Source organism: Heterocephalus glaber, unplaced genomic scaffold, assembly GCF_053883595.1.
Source record: "Heterocephalus glaber isolate CG9 unplaced genomic scaffold, H.glaber_assembly_v1.0 deba00001531, whole genome shotgun sequence".
NCBI classification, from domain to species: Eukaryota; Metazoa; Chordata; class Mammalia; order Rodentia; family Bathyergidae; genus Heterocephalus; species Heterocephalus glaber.
In genome coordinates this window covers 7,578,980-7,602,608 of record NW_028258329.1, presented here as the reverse complement: position 1 = coordinate 7,602,608, position 23,629 = coordinate 7,578,980, and the positions used below count along the sequence as shown (strand labels likewise).

At 44.3% G+C, this 23,629-nt stretch overlaps 1 protein-coding gene across 5 annotated transcripts in view; it reads right to left on the bottom strand.

The window, feature by feature from the left end:
- Positions 1 to 23,629, bottom strand: part of Igf1r (insulin like growth factor 1 receptor) — a 289,576-nt gene that overhangs the window by 209,984 nt on the left and 55,963 nt on the right. Inside the window, exon 2 of one of the 5 annotated variants that reach the window (XM_021264771.2) lies at positions 6,807 to 7,045. The exons of 3 other annotated variants lie outside the window; for them this stretch is intronic. In XM_021264771.2, coding sequence (XP_021120430.1) covers positions 6,807 to 6,966 — 160 coding nt within the window. In that variant the 5' untranslated portion in view covers positions 6,967 to 7,045. One more of the 5 variants, XM_087188303.1, reaches the window with a different exon arrangement.

Here is a 23,629-nt window from a genome sequence, read left to right as displayed (position 1 = left end):
AAGCTCAGCCACCACCATTTTCATGCATGTTCTGTATGTCTTACCCATAAGCAAAGTCAATTCTAAGATGCATGCAGAGTACACCCCCACATGGTACATTATAGAACAAAAAATATAGTGAGTGAATTATTCCCACACTCAAAGTTACGCTAATTTTTCCCCGCCGCCCCTGGAGTGCTGGGGATGGAACCCAAGGCCTTGTGTATGCTAGACAAGTCCTTTTTCACTGAACTACAACCCCAGCCCCTAATCTCTCTCTTTTTTTTTTTTTTTGCAACAACATAAACAATGAAGTTTTCATGTTGGAAAAATGTAGTTTAGACCTTTGGGTTTGGTTCTCATTTCATTGTTTGTGTTTCTATATGTAACAAAGGGTTAAAAGAGTTGGCAGGGTAGGAAGGTTCAAGCAAAGCCATTCAAGAAGTTGAAAAATCTGCAAAGTCATTGAATATAATTGAATATAATTGAATATAATCTGTTGTCTTCAGTGCAAACTGGGGTTAATTATACCTACCTAGCATGCCTATAAGGAGGATCTGGTAGCCATATGAATTTTGAGAATCATTAGGCGTTCAAGTACAAGGTTGAATTTCCACTTCTTTTGGTATTTTATGACCTCAATGGGTAAATTCACCTGAATATAAGACTGGAATTTACTCCAAATCTTTAATGAGGGTCTCAGAAAGAAAGTATGGGAATGTGTTTATGAATTAGCCCCAGAGTCACACAGCTGCCTCATAACACACAGAATTTTGTAGGACAATCTTCTGGTGCACTCATTCCTAAATGGAGCCTGTCTGATATTTACCAGTCCTGAGTCACAGGCAAGATATGTCTTGCAGTATCTGGCAGCAAAAGTGGGCTCTCACCCACCATCTACCAAGGACCTCTGCACTGGAAAAGCCTAACGCTGAATAGGATAACAAATCCCACTGGCCATTTTATTTTTTTTATTTTTATTTTTTTAATTTTTGGTACCAAGGATTGAACTCAGGACCTTGCTCCTGCAAGGCAGCCACAGCACCTCTGAGCTAAATCCCCAGCCCCCACAGGCCATTTAAATCTTCCTCAGAAAAGACATCTTCATCAGTTGGCTTCTGCCATGGCCTTACCAAGGGACCAAACTGTGGGATAAACCATGTTTTATCCAAGTAAAGGATAATCTGTTGCCGCTACAATTTCCTCTACCATAAGGCTCCTGGAACTCATTTAGATATGAATAGGGCCAACTGTCATGGGATTTTGTCCCAGACATGAGGGGATGACCGAGCACCATGGAAAAACTTGCAGTGACAACTGTGGCCAGTGAAAAGCCTGCCTAGACCATCATCCAAACTGGAGTGACGACAGCCCTAGTAAAGAAGGCTCCCGCAACTCCAAACAGGACGGGAAACCTTTTGCTCCTATGACACCCATCAGAGGCCCGTGTGGGTTTTCTCCAGGCAGTCCAGTTCATGGCACAGACCTACGGGATGACCTGAGTCTCTGAGCACAGGAGAGGAGGTTGGAAGGTCACAGAACCTTCCATTCCTTCCCCATCCTAACTGCTCAAAGCCGCTCCCCTCTGCCCACTCCAGCACACTTCTCTCTCCTGGATCACAACAGGCTCAGGCTGTTTAAAATACATATGAGGGGAAAAAATGCTTTTCTAAACCTATTTTTCTTTATCCTAAGTATAGGTTGAAGGGTAAAGGGGGAGAAGAAGGGAGAGGGCCAAGATAACTTTCTTCTTCTTTTTAAAATTAAAGACTTATTTTTGAAAAATTACAAACTTTTCCTGAGGACTCTTTATGATTTATTTATCTTATTTCAAACTGGCTGCAATTCAGCTACCCTTTTGGACGAGTCCCACCCAGGAGTATTCCAGTTCCTGTCAACTTACTCCACTACTCTAAGGCCATGTCCTGGGCAGAAAACACACAAAGGTTCCAAGTCCTCTGTCAGTTCCTAATCTCTACACTGAAAGACACTGAGGAACCAACTGGTCACCAAAATGTCACCAGCCAAACACTTCAACACACTGCCCCATAGAGAATGCCACACTGCAGTTCCCAAGAGGGTGCATGGCAGAGAGCGGCTGCCAGCTGTTCCCACTCTCATTGTTTACTGCTAAGTAAGTCACATGAAAGCAGGAAATAATTAAACATCAGGGATCACTGGAGTGCCACGTGCAAGGGCAAGAGGACATGCCATTTAAGTCCCTGCAGATGAGTGCCCAGCCCAGAACACTCCACTCTCCAAAATACTGTCTTCAGAGGCTCAGAGGCGCCAAGGAAATGACTGACTTTTAAAGCAACTTGTGCCACAGGTCATGGTAACTCACAGATGCATCTAAAATAGGACAGTGTTACCATGCTGGAGTGCAGAGACTTATTTTCCTTTTTTGAAATACCTTCACCGAGTGAGAAAATATATGCAGCTCTCTTGCGAAGTTCTTAAAAAGAGGGAGCACCTGTATTAGAGATGGCCTGCTATTTATAACACACAGTTACCGTATGGCCCTATAAGGAGACCTCATCCAATGCTGACCACTTACCACCCCTGTGAAACTTAAAGCAGAGAAGAAACCACTGCCCATGTGTAACCAAGAACTGTTTATATACAGGGAGTTACAAAAAGCAGCTAGCTACCGAGTTTTTCTTATGCAAGCTTTTAGGACAGTTCAAGTTCAATACACACAATGTTTCATTCATGCCGTTAAATTGATAATATTAACCTTTCTTGCTGAGATGCATTAAAAATTCTGGCTTTTCAGAGCAAATGTAATTAGTTCACATTAGTAACTTCACCAGCAACAGAGGCAAAGTGAACTAACGGGATATGGATTAATGTAATCAAAATATCTCCCATCAGCTCTACTCTTTAAGCAGCTGGCTACACCTTCTTTCTTGGTTAGATATTTTTTTCCCTTTTAATAAACACAATATATCAGTGAAATGGATGCATAAGTACTTGTAATCCCCCCTCAGGGGAGATCTGTACAGGAAACCATTTTGACGAGTGATCCCCAAAGTTTTTAATTTGATGTGCCTGTTCAATACCACTTTGACAACAGAGCAATGGACCAGGCTCTTCCAGGGCAAAGCATTTAGGAGGAGAAGTTAAGCAGCTAGAGGCCATACACATGTGGGCCACAAGACAGGCTGTTTCTAGGGCCCCACCGTAAGTACCTCACTCTAAACACACTTGTCTCTGACAGCAATAAACCCAAGTCCACTGCCCACCTCTGGAGCCCCTCAATGTATTCACATACCAAATGCATTTCTACACACCGGGTACTGGCCATCTACGATAGGGTTTGTTGTTTTGCAACCTCTTTCTTCTGATCAGAATATGCATGTTTTCTTTTAAGGAGCCACTGTGTTGTCTTCCTCCCGGAAGGTGAGGATGATATGCCCTGAGCTGGCCCATTTCTGGAAGTCAAACATGGAGGGAATGACCTGCAGAGAGGCCTCCAGGAACCTGTCTGTACCATAAGAAAAGAGTTCTTCACTGCTCCACTGCTGGTGGGAGTGCAGACTGGTGCAACCACCGTGGAAATCAGTATGGAGATACCTCAAAGAACTAGGACTGGAAGTCCCATTGGACCCAGCTATTCCCCTGCTGGGGATCTTCCCCAAAGAATTAAAAGAATCATGCCACAGTGATATATGTGCACCCACGTTCATAGCAGTGCAGTTTGTAATAGCTAAAGCTTGGATGCAGCCCAAGTGCCCATCAACTGGAGACTGGATAAAGAAAATGTGGTTTTTTAATAAAACAGAGTACTCAGGCATAAAAAAATGAAAAATTAGGGACATTTATAGCTAAATAGATGCACATTGAGGCAATACTCTTAAGTGAAATAAATAGGACACACGTGTGTAAATACCGAATAGTTTCTCTAGTGTGAGAAACTGAAAGTGTAAATAAAGACTAAAAGGTATAATAGATAATGTGAGATAGGAAGAAAAGGGGCAAAGGGGAAGGGGAAGTGGGAGGGGTAGGGGAAAAGAAAGAAGGGAATGGAATTAATATGAGAAAATGAAAAAATGGAAACAAAGTCTTTGTAAAAAGGGAGAGATGGAGGGGTTGAAGGGAGGGCAGGGGAAGGGGAAAAAATAAGAACCAAGAGAGATTGTGTAAAGGTGCAAATTTCCAATGATGAATGTCATTATATTGTATACCTAAAATGTACCAATAAAATAAAATTTAAAAAAAGAACAGAGTTGTGTCAGCATGGTGGCACATGCCTGTTATACCTGTGTACAGGTGGCTGAGCAGGAGGATCACAAGTTTAAGCCCTGCCTGAGTAGACAACAAGTTCTAGGCCACCCTAGATTACATAGCAAGGCCCTGTCTCAAAAAGACAAAAAAGGGGAAGGGAAAAGAATAGAGACCCCTTGCTCTTGGGCACTGAGCCCTAAGTCAGGGCAGGCACAGGACTCACACTGCCGACAACCCTTCTACGACACACAGAATCACGGAGACCCCCTCCCTGCCTGAAGCCTGCCCCACTCCCAGACTTTATCACTGAGGTCCAGCAAAATGGTCTTCTTTTTTTTCATAAGCCAGTTGAAAAGGAATTCCTTTTCTCTAGGAATGAAAGTGAAGATATTTCATTCATTACACTTTCACTGGGGCTACAAAGCCCTCCCTGGACTGAGAAAGTTAGGAAGGGGGTGAAACGCAGGAGGTCGCCACCCCTTGTGCTGCAGGAGCCCAGACACTCAGAGGCCCTGCCTGAGTGAAGAGCACATCCAAGCTCCTCCAACTCTGGCAGCCAAGCCAATCAGCACTGCCCTTCGGACACCGCAGGGTCTCACACACGGCCTGGATGTGGAGGAAAAAGGGTATCCACACCCACACTTGGAAGCTGAAGTACGGTATGTAATATACTCCTTTCTTTTAATGTTATGAGAAAAATAAAACAAAATTCCATAATCAAATAATAAGAGTAACAAGTTATTACACTGTGTATCATTATCTTCAAAGTAGTTATTCAGAGTACAAGACATAAACCAAAAAAGATTCTTACAAAAAAGAAACAGATAATACAAATCTTTCTTTTCAACAAACTAACATAAACAAGTAGTACTAATGAAATCAGTTAGCATATATACTGAAATATTTTTAAACCATGGAATTTGTGATTTGGAGAAGTATTTGAACTTCTCCCTATCATTTGTCTCTCTTCTCTTCTGTTCTTTGTGTTTCTCACATAAGAGAAACCATGCAGTATTTGAGCTCATGTGTCTGACTTACTTCACTTAACATCACATTCTCAAGTTGCATCCATTTACCCTTGAAAGCCTCAAGTCTATCTTTTTTATGGCAGCGTAGTACTCCATTGTGTATAAATACCACATTTTCCTTACCTTTATTCATCTGTTGATGGGCATAGACACTGTTTCCAAGATCTAGCTATTATAAATTGTGCTGCTATAAACATGGGTATGCATGTTTTTATATACAGGCTACAGAAAAATTTACCCTACAAATTTGTCTTGGCAAAGAAAGGTAATACCTAATTCAGAACAACATAAAAACGAAAAAAGAAAAAAAGAAAAGCAAAAATCACACCAAGAAGAAAGCCATTTCATGAGTCCTGTAAAGTAATGATGAAATGGAAGGCACTGCCACAATGTATTTATCCAGAATCAACAAGGCCTTCAGAAGTCCACAATTGGCCTTCCGGCATCCTCCAAATACAAAGGGCAGTTAATGTTCAGAATGGTAGTCACCAATTAATCCCCACATGCTCTTATTTATCAAGTTCATACCTCTGTTTAAGTTTTAAATTGCTCTGTTAGCATTTGACTAAAGCTGAAGTGACACAGGTTTGGGGTCAGAGGTTTTATTGCAAAGCTAAAATGTCACCTTTATAAAGCTTCCACGGATCCAAACTCTGTGGGTCTTTTGTGGGCCATTCTGTGTACAATCAAAGGATAGAAACGTGCTACATTTTCTCCATTTGAAGAATAAAGCATGATGAGAAATACTGAGACTTGATTAAGGCTGACCTACCTTGAAGTTTAAAAGGATGCATTTATACCTGACAATTTAAAATCTTTTTAAAAAAGTAGAACACAAAACTGGCACGTCCTATGACTTCAGGTTAATGTTACTGAGCAGGATGACTAATCAAGAATACCTGGTACTGTGCCCAGTCACACAGCCTGACGATCTTCCCATCAAGTGATAGCATTATGGAGAATACAAAATCTAAAGAATTACAACATGACAAAAACTTCAGATGGAAATAGTGATATCGTTTATGTGAACTTGATGCAATGCTCTTTTACATCTAAGAGCTCTGAATTGCAACAGATAGGGCCTGTGTCTAAGGGTCCCAGGAGGCAGGCTAATGTTACCCACTGCTTGGAACACTATTCTACCACCACTGCAGTATGTTTGTAAAGGACTTTCAGGGGATGTAATATCAGCCCCTGTTATGGTCCTGCCTGTTAGATCAAATGTACTAAATTATCTAGACATAAAGCTAGCAAAAAAGAAAAAGGAAGAGAAGATTAGGGATAAACAAGACAAATCCCTAGGCTTTGCCTCCTGAAGATATCTTTGGGTAGATTATTTGAGGTTCCTATCACAGTGGTTTCAGAAAGAGAAGTAGTCTGCAAGCAGACCGAAGCTCAGTCAGATCTTGTTAAGACCTTGCTGGGGGGTCTACGCTCTCATCTTAGCAGGTAGTTCCACTGCAAATTGCTTCTCCTGAGAATAAGCTTAAGGCTTTTGGAGGATTCTTCTCTCAAAAGATGGAAGGGAAGCGGCAACCACAGTGCAAGCTTCTTCGAAGGGGAGTCCCCTACCTGAGATGGCCTCCTCTGGCCTTTCTCTGCGATTCCTTTGTCTCTTTCTTCCTTTGAAACCCAACAGAAAGGACCTGGGTCCTTCGAAACAGCCTCCTTCCTTGGAGTCAGAGGTGCCTTCAGATGCAGTCCTAGGATCAGCCTGATTGCTCCCTGGCATGGAGGTGCCCTGCAGCTTTTCTTCGTGGAAGATGCCAGGTGCTGAGCCCCACACAGACACTTTTTGGTATCAGCTACTCCTTATATGATTTAAAAGATGAACATCTAAATTAGAACACAGGCCTGGGAGGACCCTCTCCCTCACTGCTATAGTTTAGACATTAAGTGACCCACCAAGGCTTAAAGGTTTGGTCCCAGCATGGTGCAGTCGACTGGGAGGCAGAGCAGCCTTTGGGAAGTGGGACCCAGTGTGAGGTCTTTAGGTAATGGGAGGGTGTCCCTGAGGGGGACAGTGGGGCCTCAGACCCTTCCTGGCCACGAGGTAAATGGCCTCGCTGACCACATTCCCCTACCACGGCACACCGCTTTACCACACACCCAGAAGCACTTCCCACTGAAACTTCCAGAACAAACCGTGAGCCAAAATAAGCCTTTCCTCCTTATAAGTTGATTATCTCAGGTATTTGTCCCAGTATCTCAGAAAGATGACTAATACAGCACACTCCCTTCAGGCGTGCCACTGAAGTGACCCCCAAAGCAGGAGTTCCCCAAGATTCTCCATCTCTGCAGCCAGGTCAGTGTTCCCAAGGCCAGCTCCACCCACCCACGCCACAACCAGTGCGAACTCAATGAGCCACCATCTCAAGCATTCTTTGTCCCTCCCCACCAATGCCAAATTCCTACTCTGATCTCTCTGATCTTAGTTAATGGCAGCAAAGGTCAATCGGTTTCTTCCAATTGGTCCTTGCTCATCCACTAGCTCGGTGCTTCTCCTCCACCTTCCCTCTCATCCTCATCCTTACCAAGCCCTGAGAAATCCTTCTCCAAGCCTATAGGACACCCTTTTCTATGCTCAGGCTCCACATAACGGGATCCACTTTCACCTCTCGCTCTGCCAGCTTCTCGTCCCCTCCCGGTGGCTATGAGAGAACTTGTATACCACACGGATGCTTACGGCACCCTCTCCTTCACAGCCACTGCCTATAAAGTCAGGCTTCATGGGCAGGCAGTTGCTACCCAGCACCACTTGCTTTCTGCCAGCATCCTCACCCTCATTTTTAGAAGCAATCAGCCCACAGTGACTTATCCTTTTACACTGCCTTTGTCCATCTATTCTTACAACCACCAACCCCTAACCTCTGGTAGCTGTGCAAACTTCTCTGCATCCTCTGAGGCCCCACTCTTAGGCAAGCCTTTCCCTGCGCCCAGTCATACCAACCTGTCTCTCCTCCCAGCCTCCTAGTGCAGTTTGCACACAGCCTGGTAAAGTAAAGGCCACAGGGCTGTTGTGTAGTATACATATAGGGCTCCCCAGCAGCAAGGTCCCCCTAGAAGTACAACTACATCTACTCCTGTTCGCATCCCCAGAGCCAAGCTCAGTAGAGAAGGCAATGAGCAGCAAATATCCAGTGAATATGGATGCTACCAGCACAAAGGTCAAAGGAATGCAACTGGTCTCACCCTACCCAGTTGTCTAAGTAAAGCTGGGCTTTCCCCGGCAAAAGGAACTCCAGTCAACAACAGAACCAAACACCGCCACTGTGAGCAAACACGCTGTCAACTGTCACTGCCGACCACATTTTCCAATGGTTTGCTTCATGCCTTGGACTGACTGGTCCGTCCCTATTTACAAGTCTCCAACCTGGATTCCTCTAACTAGACAAGAACTAACACAGACCCTTTTAATTATTACCCTGGGGTTCAAAAGCAAGAGGAGCAGGACCAGGCTGAAAGGGCACACTGTCCTCTCACACGTCCACGGGACGTTCAGGGGAACAGGGTGTGAACCGTGCCAGCATCCAGTCCTCCCCAGAGGAGCCACCTCGGCTGGCAGTGAGGCAGACCAAGGGCAGCCTCCAAGCTGGGGAGCCTCAGACAGAAGTTCAGTAAACCCATGGAAGCAGTGTCAATGATGACTAATCTTCTGTAATAACCAAACTTTTGAAAAATTCACTGAAAGAACAAAAGAAGGGGCAAAATAAGTGAAATTAAATGAGGGAAAAATTGAATCATTTTTTAAAATGCCATTCATTCTTAGGGGTTAATGATTACGTGAACAGATGAATTACTCAGCAAAGCAACTAGACTCTAATAAGTATTCAAGACAACTCCAATGTTCCTTCAGTTGGTATAAACTACAATGTTGAAAAAAGGATTCACACATCCCATGACATCTATTTTTATAGCACACAGCCCAGAGTTGGCCATATCACTTTTAATGACTTGAGATTCCAGAAGAATTATCACTATGGTAACATTTCAAAATGGCCATCAAAGTTACCAGGCACCAATCCACAACAGCTTGGATCTAGAAGGGCCTTTTAGGACAAATGCATCTAATGATTCTACATTCCTACCAAAGCCTGATTAGAACTTAGCTAACGGGGTCATTTACAAGTGTGAGTCAGTAGAAAGAGCACCCGATACATAACAAGCACTCAAATATTATGTCATCACTCTGAGCCAGGTTCTTCTAATAAAAGGCCATCAGAAAATAATCTATTGATTGTACTGTGATGAGTCTTTAATTTTTGGTTAAACATTAAAAGTATGAGAAAAGCAGAAAAGCATAAAGTTAGCTATTGTTTTCGTTACTTCAATAACTGACTTAAATAACTTTACAAATTAGGAATTTATAAAAATTATCTAAGACACAGATTTCAAATGTTCAAAAATGAGTGCCAGTGAACCATGAAATAAGTCCTATGTTGGGAAAATACATTCAAATTCTTAAATTCCTGCCCGTCCTCAGGGGGGTGCCCCTGCAAAAAATCAGTTAATTCCCTTGGAGCCTCGTTTTCATAAAAAAACAAGAGGCGACCTCAAAGGTCAGCACTGTGTGTATCAGTACTGAGGATTCAGTTCTCACCCAGAGCCAACAGATTCAAAATCAGAGCTGGGAAAAACCTCAGCAACGTGCTTTTCAAACCATTAGTTTTCACGCATTGGCAGTTCTCAAAATTGGTTTTAAAATATTTTTCACCAGCACTAAAACAGAACAAGAAAATACTGTGGTCCTAGATGAGTAGTAAGGTTGTATTAAATAAGAAGTACTTTGGAAACACTTATTTTAGTTTTGTATTTATTTTGTCCTGGGATCATGGTATAAATCAATGTTTTAATATGGGTCTGGGAAAAAAAAGAAAAAGAGTAAAACCACCGATGTGGTATGACAGCTTATTTCCAAGCGAAGGGAGCTGATGTACTCAAGGTCATTAATACCTATTAAGATGGGGTACGTTCAGGCAGGAGAATTTGGGTCTGCCTGGGGTTTAAACATTCTTTCCTTTCATCAGTAGAACATTCAACACAAGCATCCAGTAAGGTGAATCTACAAATAATCGGATTTTAGAAATTAAGGGAACCACTGACATACATTCTGCTTTTATCTGAGCCTTTAGACCAGATGCCCTGTTAAATGCACCCTTGTGATCCCATAAATTTTTAATTATAATACCATGGACCTGCGGACAGGGTGTTACAAGTGAGAACTGTGCTTTCCAAGGGTTACACAGGAAAAACCTCATCTGTGCTTGCCAAAAGCTCACAGCATTTTCGAGGCTGTTTACCACGGGAAGACACACGCACACACAAGCTGCCCCCGGGGATTCTAGACTTGGGCCTGCCAGGACCTACTGTTAGGGCTCCCATGGAGGATACAGGTGAAGCCTAAGCTTCTATTCCTGAGAAAGCCCCATTCTCTTGGGGAAGAATGAGGAGGCCCCAGCCCATGCTCCAGGGAGCCGAGAGATCAGAGACCACATGGCCTGTTCTCTCTGGAGGGCAGGGGCAAGCAGAAAAGTCAGCTTTAAAAACAACACATTCAGGGGTGTTTTTTTAAACGCACAGAAGTAAAATGAAGAAAACAGAAAATGGACTTTTCTTTGAAAAGTTGACCTTTGAAAAGAATAAAAGCAATAAAAATAAATGGTTAGAAAATCCACATGGTGTCAGAAGAATAAGATGAGCGGTGCAGCTCACAGGCGCTTCCGGTTGCTCTCCACAAAAGGTAGGTGCTCACTACTTTCTGGGATTCCTTCTGGAAAATTTTTTAATGACTATACCAGCATATATGCTCTTCGTAAGTTGGACCTGAAGGATCAGTGTGTATATATTGTTTTACATCTTTTTCACTTAATGTATAATAACATTTCTAACATTTTTTAAGAACAAAGGATAAAAATTCTACCCTTTGAAAATGTGTAAGAGAGAAGCTAATTCAAAATGCACTATTTTTGTACTTGTAACACTTTTGACCTTTAACAATGACATGTATGGGCACATAAAAAGTAAACTAGTATCTCAGGTAATATCTCCTTGAGGAATGGTCCTATGTCGCCCTGCACTGAGCCCCATCCTCCACTCCACACAGCCACCTTAGAAGGGAGCAGCATCTGGTCTCATGCACATGGCAAGCCTTTGAGAGGGGAACTCTCCTGACCAAGGAGTTAGAGCTGAGAGGGCAAGCCAGGTCTGTCCTCAAAGTAGCTCTTGGTTGCTGCTGTAAGCAAGAGCCATTAAAGCACTTCCATGCAAGACAGCAGACCCCAGGACAGGAGTTGGGAAGTTGTCCCTGCTCTGTGGTACGCCTGAGGGTCTGCAAAGCAGAGGGGCCCCGCCACTGACAACTCCCACCCACCTATCCAAGACAGCCGTGTGCCAACAGACACAGGGATGTCTGGTGGGCAGCAGCAGCAAGAGGCAGGATTTCTCCTCTGACACCACGTTTCACAACAACATCTACCTTGAATAGCTGTGTGCTTACAGATCCAGAAGGTGCATTTTTAAAAGTGAGTAAAACATTCACCTTCAGCGAGTAAAGCGGCTATCTCGTGTTCTGTGTTCCTTTTTGCTTTGATGGGAGAAGGCAGTGAGGTAGATTTACTTTGAGTCAGCTGACATGGATAAGCCATAGTGCCTACAGAACTTTCTGGGCCTAGCAGCCCCTGCCCAGCCTGCATTCTTTTGGGGTGACAGAGAGCCCTGCGGTTTCCCCATCCTCCAGCCACTGCCTCGCCATGACTAAGCTCACAGGAATGCAGGCCAGTGTCAGACCCACCCGGAGCTCAGGCAGGCAGGGAAGAAGGCCCTGAGGTCCAGACCCGCCCCTGCCCCAGTCCCTGGGAGTGGTCCCCTATGCTCAGGTAATACCCGCCGCCTGTGGGGCCCTGTAGTGGCATCTGGCCCCACACTTCGGCCTGATGTTGCGGAGAGATCAGAAAGCCAAGTTTCAGGGTGCACCTTTCTCTCCTTGAGAAAGACATCCAGTAAATGCCAAATGCCGGTAACTTTGGACAGGCAGCCACAAGCTTGGTTTGCACAATAAATAAAAGACAAAAAAATAACGTAAGGCTGCAATGGCTCAATCATTTTTCAAGAGTCTGATTCATGGTAAACATCAGCCATCCAAGAATTAATTTTGATAAATCATTTCCTGACACTTCATATATATTACTTTCTGTCTGACAATTGCATTTTTTTATAAAAGACTAAAAAGTTTACTGTAAACCACATCCCTTTCTTCCTTTACCACAACCTGCCACTTATCAGAATTAAAGTGTTCACCCATTTAAAGATATTTTCATAAAATTAAAGAATAGTTTTAAAAACAAAGAAGTTCCCTTAGTGAAAAATCAGCCAAATAAGGGTGCTTGAATACTGATCAACATCAAAGTTTTGCCTCCTACCTGAAATAATTCATCGATGTTAAATGGAAACCTCTTTACGTGGGGTAGGGAGTAAAGGAGAATGTAAGCACTCAGACAAAAGCAAGGAATTAAAATTCAGAAACAAGATACTTCACAATTAAGCATCTGTAATTTAACTATGCTTACATCACTCTTTCATGTTCATCTTTCCTATATTATTTGTGGGTGTGGGTGTGGGTGTGTGTGGGTGCATGCGCGTGCATATGCTAAGGATCCGGCTCAGGGACCCGGGCATGCTAGATGAGAGCTATACCACTACACCACACCCCCAATTCTCAGCATTTAGACACGGTCTTTTTTTTCCTTTTCTATTCAGAAAATATGGAACCACCTAAAGCCCTTGGCAGAGGGGACAAAGACTGACGGAGTAAGATGCTGCGGCTGTGCTCTGAGGTCAGAGGGACACCTTTATGTCAGCACCGCCCATAGTGCAGCTCCTCACACGACCCAGCTCTCCTCTTTCAGCCTTGACCCCTTGAGAGCAGAAGCACCAGAGCCCTCAGGCGGGAGACTGGAAAGTGGAAGGGAGAGAGGCCAGGTTCCCCAGGCTCCGCCTTCACCACTCCCAGTGTGGCCTTGGCTGACTCCCCCTCCCCCAGGTCACTATGATTTCTCTAGGGATTAGATAGAGCATGTGAAGTTATTTCCGAAAAAAGTGCTGGTGGAACACAGAGGGCCGGCTGATTCCTTTTCTTCCATTTTCATGGCAGCGTGCCCTTGAATAACCAAATCAGTAGATACCGCACAGGTCTGAAGCACCCTGCTGTGAGTGATGAGGAGGACGGTCATGTGTCTGGGCCCTCTCCTGTCTTCCTTCTCTCTGTACACACAAGTGGGTCTCCTCACCCACTGCAAGGGAAGCCTCACCTCACTTTCCATCCCAGGGTATGTTGGACAAGGGCAAAGTGCTCTCAAGCATCATGTCCTGTTTTTCTAAGCAGAGCTGAGCTACCTTGCTGTATAAGGTAACTTTAAATACAAGGAAAAACAACAGAGGTGTGTGTCTATTACAGAGGTCTCCACTCCATCAGGAAATGGGTCCACCAGCCAGCAAAAGGTGCCATGATTGCTCTTACTTAAGTCCTAGATGGATACAGAAGTAAGAGCACTTGCTGAGGCTTGCTGGGCCCCTGGGCTAAATTGGGAACCAGACTCAGTAATCACTAAGCTTCCACTGTACTCAATGAATTTTTCCTGCACTAGAAGCCCCTGCTTGGAAGCTATCTGCCAGGAAGCCAGATTGGGCGCAGTGTGGTCCTCAACTGACCACAGCTGCTCCCCTCTGGAACTCATTTCTGGAGTCCACAGCTAGAACTTCCTTCACATCAGAAAGCTGAGTCTCCTTAAGAAATCAATCTTGGGGGCTGAGGGTACAGCTCAGTGGTAGACCACCTGCTGGCCATGACAGGGACTGGGACTGGGTTCAGTCCTCAACAGCACCAAAAATGGATGGATGGATGGATGGATGGATAGACAGATAATTCTGTTAGCATGTAGCTATGGCTTCCGGTTCACCAGCAGTACTAATGGAATAATCTTGCTGGACAGGGTGACACAAGGTCAGAAAAATACATCATTATCTGCCATAGTTTGGCTTAGTGTGTTAGCTCAAATGTTTACTCATTTACTATGTGATAGTAATCACATAGAAAGGTAACATAAAATCCTAAAAGATGGGTAAATTTGTTTAATTCTTTTTATTCTCTCCAAGTATTAATCACCAATACAATTAACCATGGACTGGCCAAAGTTCCCCCGATGCTTTTCAAACCTGCTAATTAAATTGTGCCTCATTACATAATAAAAATTCAGAGAAACTGTGGGCTTCTGGGTATACTATACAGGAGAATCAAATCCACTGAGTCCTAATCTACTGCCTCACTTAATAAACAAATAATGTTAAGAACATGCATTTAAAAAAAACCGAAATGGCCTCATAATGCAGATATCTCAAGCCTTCCCAGGATGCTAAATGAAGGCTTCTGACAAGAGTGAAATGAGCTGTTTGTTACCAATAAATTCCAGGCCTGGGGATGTTAGCTTCTCCCTCAGCACAGAGCTTGTTCAGAAAGCAGTCGGTGTTGTCATCCATGCTAAATGGAATTACCCTACTCTACTTTTATAGTCTGTAATCCAAGTCACTCTATTAACAGGCAGAAAAATCCCAGCTAACTTCAAAACTCCCTCATCTTTTCATTACCTCAAATGACAACCTTTTTCACTACTTTATCTTTGTGTTAAGTACCAGGAGCTGAAAGATGCAATCAGTTTAATATCTCTCTCTGCCCATTTACATTACTTATTTGTTTCAGCAGATCATCAGCCACAAATCCTTCCTTTGCCCATTCATGTCTGCATACTTAACACAGATTTAATATTTCTCCAGGCCAAAGATCATACGCTGAGTTCTTCTCTGACTGGAGGACAGAAGAGACAAGGAGAGGAGGGGGATGTCTGGAAATTTCTTTATTCCAGCAGACAACTCCCTCTAAAGAACAATCCTCCATAAGAAAAAGTTACAAAAACTTTATGCTTTCATCCTCAAATTTACTTTGCTGACTTTATGTCATCTGATGTAGTGAATGGCCCTGAAAGTAGAGCAGGGAGTCTTACACCCGACATGGACCACAAATCAACACTTTATAAAAATTATTGGATGAATAAAGAACCAAATGTCAGCCACAGAGAAACTAAGTCCTTTGAGGACAAGACCCACACGTGCTTCATGCCTTCTCCATGGAGCAGTACCTCAGGGGATGTTCCTGGTTCCACTTGGAATCCTCCCTTCCAGGAAAGCGGGGAGTGAGGAGTACTGAAGACCAGCTCCCATGTCTGCGCTTCCCTGCAAACACAACCCTTTCGGCCTCCAATCCTGAACATCTGGAAAGTGCTAAGGCCTCACGGGAGCTTTGATAAGGGACATAAAGTAGAAACAATCAGCTTCCCTCTGTCACTCCTGCCTTCCCCAACAGAGAGAAAAAGCACCACCTTCAAGGCTACAGCTCGTGAAGCCTTTTCCCCCAAGAATCAAAGCTGCAGGGAGAGAAGGGAGATATGCATGAACCATCCCTAAGCCAAACAGGACCTGGGTGGGACCTAAACCACCATTCAGGCCTCTGTTTTGATGAGATAATCTACTCCACATTCCAAATGCCCTGCCCAGTTCTGGAGTGCAACCCATTCACAAGATGAGGGCCATGTATACAAGGCTAAGCAAACATTTTAGAGCAAGTGTGGGCATTCTTAACGGAAGGTCGCAATTTCACCTGAGGCAACATCTGCTAGGGAAACCTCTGAATACTTGGCTCCTCTACTCCACACTCTTAGCACCTGTTGCCTCTACTTTTTCTGCAAAAATTGTGGAATGCCTTGTCACAAAATTGAAGTTGTCATCTTCTTTTTTAATGTCACGTGTTTTTTATCTTATCATCCAACAAAATCTTAAATTTGTGTCATCTCATACTGCCCAGCCTGGAACACCCACGGAACAAAGGTAGCTTAATTGACTGGCAATGGAAAAGGACAGACACTTTGACCAAGTAATAAGTGTGAAAATCTGCAAAGACATATGGAGACCTAACTTGGATGTTACTTATGATTCGAACATGTTCACCATTCTCCTGTCCCTCAGGAATGCTATGTACAGAGTATTCTCTTCTACTCCTTTAATGGCACTGGACTGCAGTCCACAGGAGTGCTAGAGAGGAGCATGAGACCCAGAGTAATTTACGACTTAGCAAAGGGCAGGAACTCACCCAAAACAAGTATGTGTGGATGTGCACATGTGGTCTCTCCGTCCCCCTTGCTATTTAGTTGCTTTATTTACTCTAGCCAGCACCAGGGACCACTTTGGTCTTCTGAAAATATTTTACAAATCCCTTTTTAAAATTTCCATACCCGCGAGGGCCAGTCCAAGAAAGAGCCAAGATCACAGTCTTGGGTACAACGTTTAGACAGGCGCTCACCCTCCTATTCACGCTGCTCTGCCACAGAGCACCTCTGAGATCTGCAGGCCTCACCCTGGTCCCAGCCCCTCTCTCTTTTCATCTTCCTCCTCCCTGTCATGCCAAGCCTCCCAGTCATCATGAGAACCAAACCAGGCAGATGCAAAGTATGGTCCAGCCCACACAGAAGCGGATTTTTACAGAAAATCTCTTCCCTGGGTCTCCCACTGGCTAAGAAGCTGGAGAAGCAAAAACCATCAACAAGGCATCAGTCCTAAAAACTGAGTGTCTTCTAAACTGTCTGGGGAGAGAGATGAGTGAGAACCGAACAAGATCTTCCCAAACTACTGAGGGAGCAGAGAAAAATGACCACAGTTGACCAAGCAACATTCCAGTGGCTCTCTTCCAGCACAGGGGCCACACAGAGGCCAGGCCTTGGCAAGGACAGTGGGCAGGGCCCCTCGGAAGACTGAATGGATGACAGAGAAGAGCATGGCCCCAGCAGTTCATGTTTCCTGTGGGTGAGGCTTACATGCATGGCGCCAAACCCAGATGCCTGCGACCCAAGGGCAGCGCAAAATGCACCCAACTCACAAACCACTGAGAAAGCATTTTCATTTCGCTCTGACCATTCTGACAGTATAGCAGAATCCACAACACCCCACGGCATTGTGAAAGACATCCATCGTCAGCCATGGCAGGAAGAGATTCTTGCTGGGTGATATAAAAAGTTGCTCAGATTCTGGATGAGGGAAAACTGGCCTCAATCAAAAAGAATGATTTCAATGAATTTAAATTCATTCCACACAATTGAGTAACATCAGCGTTTCTTGTGAGTACTTAGGAATAATTTACTTTGGTAATAGCAAAAGCCAGACCAGAAAAAGTCACTTCAAAGATATGACTTAATTAACATAAGTCCTACCTAAATTTCCTGCTCTCAACTCCTTCTTTATTCATTTTTATTCTTTTCTGACCCTTCACTGGGACACTTCAGTAGCCTCTCAGCCTCCTATGTCCACTACCTCTTAGAAAGCTCTTTGGAACTTGTGAGTTACAGGCACCCCCTAGAGTACACAGCCCACCCCTCTGGACCCAATCTTGGAGCCAGTCCTTAAAAGCAGGGCCCATCCAAAAGGGGTGGACTGCTTCACATTATTCCAAGTCTACAAAGCCCCTCTTCAGTCTCAGCACTTACCAACGGCCAAGGCCAACAGATCCATCGAAGGTCTCCACCAACCTCCTCTTCTATCTCAGTCTCAATCTCAGAGCTGCAGAGAGATTCTGGGCTCACTCAGTTCAAAAGATGAGAAAACTTAAAGAGCAGGGCAGTGAGTGGCAGTCTCAGGCCACTCACCCAAGCTGCAGTGGAGGAGCTCTGCTTCGTGCTCCTGCAGTAAACAACAAAGCTTATGTGTCCACCAATTTCATGCAAGTTCTGCTGATCCTGAGGCTGGGCTGCCACCTTTACCTTCTTGCCATGTGATTACCTAGACCACCCGCCTCCCTAGCCCGGCTTTGTAATGGAAAGGCACTGATGAAAGGTTTGCATTTATTTGAATACATTGGCGGAACCTGAGAGGGAGTTCCAGGAGGCTTAGAGCTGGCATGTGAAAGTCGACATTTTGCACATATAAAATGCACTCTGTATACCGAGCAGAACCTGAACTGGCTCACACTAGACCACTCATAGCCCATTCACCTTTTATTCACCAGCTGAAGTGGGGTCTGAACATCATGCCGATTATCATTTTTCTCTAATAACCACTTGATGCTTTCTCATCTTCTGCAGCCCTTTATCTATGCTCTGAGGCTTTCCAAGAATTAGGATAACAGCGCCCAAATAAGATCAAGTTGTGGTTATCCAAAAGAGCAAAATAAACTTCCCAATGGGACCAAGTCAAGAGGAGGGTCTAGGTCCCCTCGCTCTGTAACACTGAGCGTGTGGTTCCCAGAGTCTGACTGAGATCTGAGCCTTTCACCCAGCATCACAGTGGGCAGCAGGGCTAAAGTTGTCACTGCTGAGCAGTCATCAATAAACTGAAAAGCAAGTCAGCCCGTGAGGGCAGCTTTGGCTATTTTATCCAGAGTTTAGCAATACACATACACATTGGTTCACTTAACACTGTAAGTTCAACCCTCCACCTAACTGCCCATCTCTGGCATCTGATGATTCTTCTAAGGAGGATGTTTTGCTTTGTTTTCTCAGCAAACGAAAAATGTTTGTTGAGCTAAAGGAGCATTCTTTTGAGAAAATTATACATTCTCAGAATTCCATTCATCATCGTGTATGACACAAGATCCTCCAAGACTGGATCCCCACAGTGGCCCCCACACACACACGCGAGCCAGGAAAGAGGTAAGGGCTGGGCGAAGAGGCAGGAAACACAGTGATCTCAGAAGGTGACACATGCCACCTGGACCACAGGACTCGGACAGCACATGAAATTCTGAAGAGGTGGTACCAGATTACTAGTCTATGCTGAAGCTTCTCTGTCTTTCCTTGTGAGTACCAAGAAGCACTTGCTACATTTTCTGCAACTTTGCTTTAAAACCCTTTCTAAAGCTTCTCTGACACAGTTATTCCAAAGCCATTAAAAGGAATATGGACATATTACAAAATAATCCAATCATTCAAATTCACTGAGTAACAGAACAAAACTACATCCCAACATCCTGAGGAACAGTCTAAGAACCTAATATTATTTACTTAGCAAACCATAAAGAGGCCATTAAGAGGTCAAGAAATCAAATATCATACTAGGTTACACCCAAAGAACCAAGCTAATCTTTTCTGGACCCGATTAGTCTCTATTTGTCTCTCTATTACAACTAATACTTTTTGAGGGGGGTAAAAAATTACCCCTAATTCAAACAACACTGGGGCCGTCCAGGAAGTATTTCTAATATTATCAATCTTCATCTATTTTTGCATTGTAAGCCCTCTGCTTCCTGATCTGTTAGTTATTTTCCTCTCCTCTTTACTACGACGCCCAACTACCTTGTCTCAGCAGCTGCTAAAAGCTGCCCCAAGTGCACTGCATCTACCAGGAAATCCAGAAGAGCAGCCTGGGTTCCGAGATCTGCTGCCAAGGGCAGATGTAAATGCGCTGCAGCTGGCTCTCCTCCCAAGGGCCCTGTGGGCAGAGGCAGCCCAGCACCCGGGCCAGCCAGCCTCAGTTTACTGACTGCTCTTGGCCAGAGCTTCTGCACACAGGATACCCAAGCTCCACAGCTTCCAGGGGCTCCAGCAACTACCCTAATCTCCCTTCTCTGCAGTTTCAGTCACCCATGGTCCACTCCAGTACAAAAATAATAAATGAAAAATTCCAATTTTTAAGTTTGAGGTTGCACATTGTTCTGAGTATTGTGATGAAATCTTCAGCCATCCCACCTGGGGGCAAAGTTTTCCTTTGTCTGGGGTCTCCATGTTATATATGCTACCTACCTATTAATCACTCAGTAGTCATCTTGGTTATCAGACTGACTGCCATGGTATCTAGTGCTTATGTTCAAGTAACAATTGTTTTACTTAATACAGGCCCCAAACTACAAAAGTGAGCTCAGCAACTCTATCAGTATATTTGATAGTGTTCTACTTTGTTATTGTTGTTCAACTCTTACTCACTTATAAATTAAGCTTTCTTGATGGTATATGTATGTGCAGGGAAAAGTACTGCATACTAGGGTTTGCTGGTAACCGCAGTATGGAGCATCTCCTGGGGGGCTCTTGGGACATCCCAAGACCTTGGGCGCCTGCACAAGCTCACCTACCTTATCCAACACCTTTTTAGGATTTGCAGTTCAGTCTACACAGCTTCTGTCACCAAGGCTGTGCGTCTTGAGCCACCAAGAGTCCCTAAACACACTGCCTCCGTTCCCATCCCAAGTGGATGCCAGGAAAAATGGCAGAAAGAAAGAAGAGAGGACTGGGTGCTTGTTTGTGACCAAAAGAAAGAAACAAAAAGTGACTTCTGTTCAATAATGAGATGAGACAGAAGCCCAGCTTCCGGAAGAGGGCCTGGCATTCCTGCACAGCATTTTCCCACCCACCTGATCCCCAGGAATGGAAAGAAGATCTAAGCGAGGACAGAGAGAGGCAGTGTTTGTTTCCTGCAATGGGGGTGAGAGGAAGAAAGTGAAACAAAACAGGAGAGGAGGCTGGGTGGGAGAAAAAATGGTACACACGCACACACAAACACGCAAATGCACACAAACCCATGAACAAATGGGTACAGGCTCCATCCTGGAGCAGACTGGTCACCTACCTTCACTTTGTGAGGTGTGCTGTTGTCACAAACAAAAATGCACCTCCTTGTTATCTTTACCCATTCTGCGACCACTTTAATACTCTCAAAACAAACCCATATATTTTTAAAAGATAGTATGTAATGCCAGTATCAAACAGGAATCTGTTGACATTTCTTAAATTCTCCCAAATATTGAGCTTGCGCACAGAATAAATTCATACCTTGATATATACACTAATGAATGTTCTTTAAGGATATGGCTTATCTGGACAGACACGAGAATTTGAACAATTTGAATTAAACTAGCAAGAACCACTCTTACACTATGCCCTGCTGTTTACAATAATTGAATTTCTGCAATTTAGAGACAGACAACCTAAGATATGGCAGTAAACATAGTCCAGTTTAATGCTCAGAAGTTTAGGTAGTGCCAGAATGCAGTTCTTATTTTTAAAGTTTTAAAACAATACCAGCAGGTACTACCATTTACTAAGACTCTACTGTGTGCCAGGCAACCTGGTAGGCGTTTTCGGGTATTATTCTAATAAACCCCTGTTTTATGGATGGAAAGTGAGCTCTGCAATGCTACCTCCAAGTCAAGAGGAAGTATTCCAGCCCAGGACAGTTGTCAGAGATCCCAGCTTTTATAGCCTAACCCCCTGATCCACACTATATGCTGGAAGGAGGTGTGTATCCAAGTGATGGCTTCCAGCTCCAATGCTAGCCAAACTTCACTTTTTTTTTTTTGTACTGGAGATCGAACTCGGGACCTTGCGCCTGTGAGGCAGGCGGCAGAACCACTGAGCTAAATCCCCAGCCCCCAAACTTCACTTCTGAAACACTCTCAACACTAGAGCTGAGCAATACAATCCAGGCCAAGATCAGTCACGGGCCCACATGCTCCATGTCACCCCCATTCTAGCTGACAATGTCACACGGGCACACACATGCAAAGAACAGAAGAGAAATATTAATGTCACAAAAGAAAGAGGCTCCTTAGAAGCAGGAAGAAATAAGAACCATCCCACGAGTAGGCTTAACTGGTGGATCTAAAGGGACTCTGGGCACTTTCCCAATATCTCAAATTGCAAAAATCACTCAGAGTCATTCTGAAAGCTTCTTAGTGTCTAAGATGAGATCCCTATTTAAAAAATAACTTCGGAAGCAGACCCTGGAGAGTGACACCTTAATCAGATGACAATTAGCCAAGAGCAAAGCCTTTCTGGAACAAGACACACACTCTAAGAGATAGGTAGGCTAAGAGGTGTTCCAAAGAGGCATGGATACAAACTACTTCACCATCTTGCTAACAGGGTTGACAACTGGGGAGAACAGAATGTGATCTCCACACCTGACTATGAAAGGCACAGCAGTGAGGCCCATGGGACCCCCTTAAAGGTCACCCCCCACACTGGGAGCAGCTGAGCAGAGCAAGGGTGTTCTGGGGAGAGAGTAGCTCCCAAGAAAACACAAAGGAGGAGTGCATTTGCTCAGGGGGGCCAGCTTTCTTATCCAGGGCCACAGGCCTTTTGCCAGGCACCACCTGAAAATCCAGGTCCACATCATGATCCACCTTAGTAGTCTGGAGGACCTGAGCCTGCTGGAGCCTGGAGGCAGAACACACAGCACCAAACAGACATATACTCCAGTCTTCACAGGGAGCTGAAGTTTAAAAAAAAAAAAAGTTAAGATGAAATGCTGCACATCATGAGTGGACTCTCAGGCAGAGAAACTGTTCTCTACCCCAATCTCGCAGTGCTTAAAGTGCTTAAACTTACAAGTGCTTAAACAAATCCTCCACCTTGATCTGCAAGGCAAGGTGAATCAATCCATAAGAGTGACGGCAAACCTTTTAAAGACCAAGTGCCCACACTGCAACCCAAAACCCATGTATTTATCACAAAGTGCCAACACTGCAATTAAACCTGAATGCTCAGCTGGCTGGGGAGATGCTAGGGCGACCTGGCTCAAGTGCCAAGAGAGAGGGCTCTGTGTGCCCTGCCCTCTGGCTGCAGCATGCATGCCATAGGTTTGCCACCACTGAACTCTAAGAAAGCTAGAGAAGGAAACAATTCTACTCCACAAGCCAATGCTACCCTTGCCAGAATTATTTGATAAACTAGAACTCAGAGAACCTATAGCAGGAAAAAATGTAGAATTGTCTTTTTTACACACCTGCCATCATTTTAAATCGCTGATCCCATCAGTGGCACAGCAGTAAAATGTTTTCCTTTTGTCAATAAAGGGAGCCATTTACTGCCTTTTCACTGGAAGGCTCCAATCTGCTACTTCCCTGGTTTCTCATTTCAGAGGCAGTAGGCAATCCAACAAACTCCAGGACCGCTGTTCCCAGTCAATGCCCTTTTAATTGAAATAAGGCTGCCCCACCAGCAAAGCCAGTTTCCAATACAGCCAGGTCTACACCTTCATGGATTTGCTGCAAAGTCCAGGCTTTTGAACACATAATCAGGACACTGTGAGTAAACCATAAGCTTTTTCATTCTGGTAGACTAAAAAGTACTTGGAGATGAGACTTGGTAGTAAGGTCTAAAGTTCTAGGTCTTTTTGGTTTTTCATTTTGTTTTGTTTTTGGAGGCGATGTCGACACCTGAAACTGAATATCAGAGAGCTTCCATGTTAAGCAAACAACAAGCAACACTTAGCCAAATGCACTGGGAAAGAAAACCACAGGCACCCTGGAGCATTCACCCCTGCCCCTCCCTGCATGTGGTTGGCCTTCAGCAAAGATGCTGTGTGAAGTA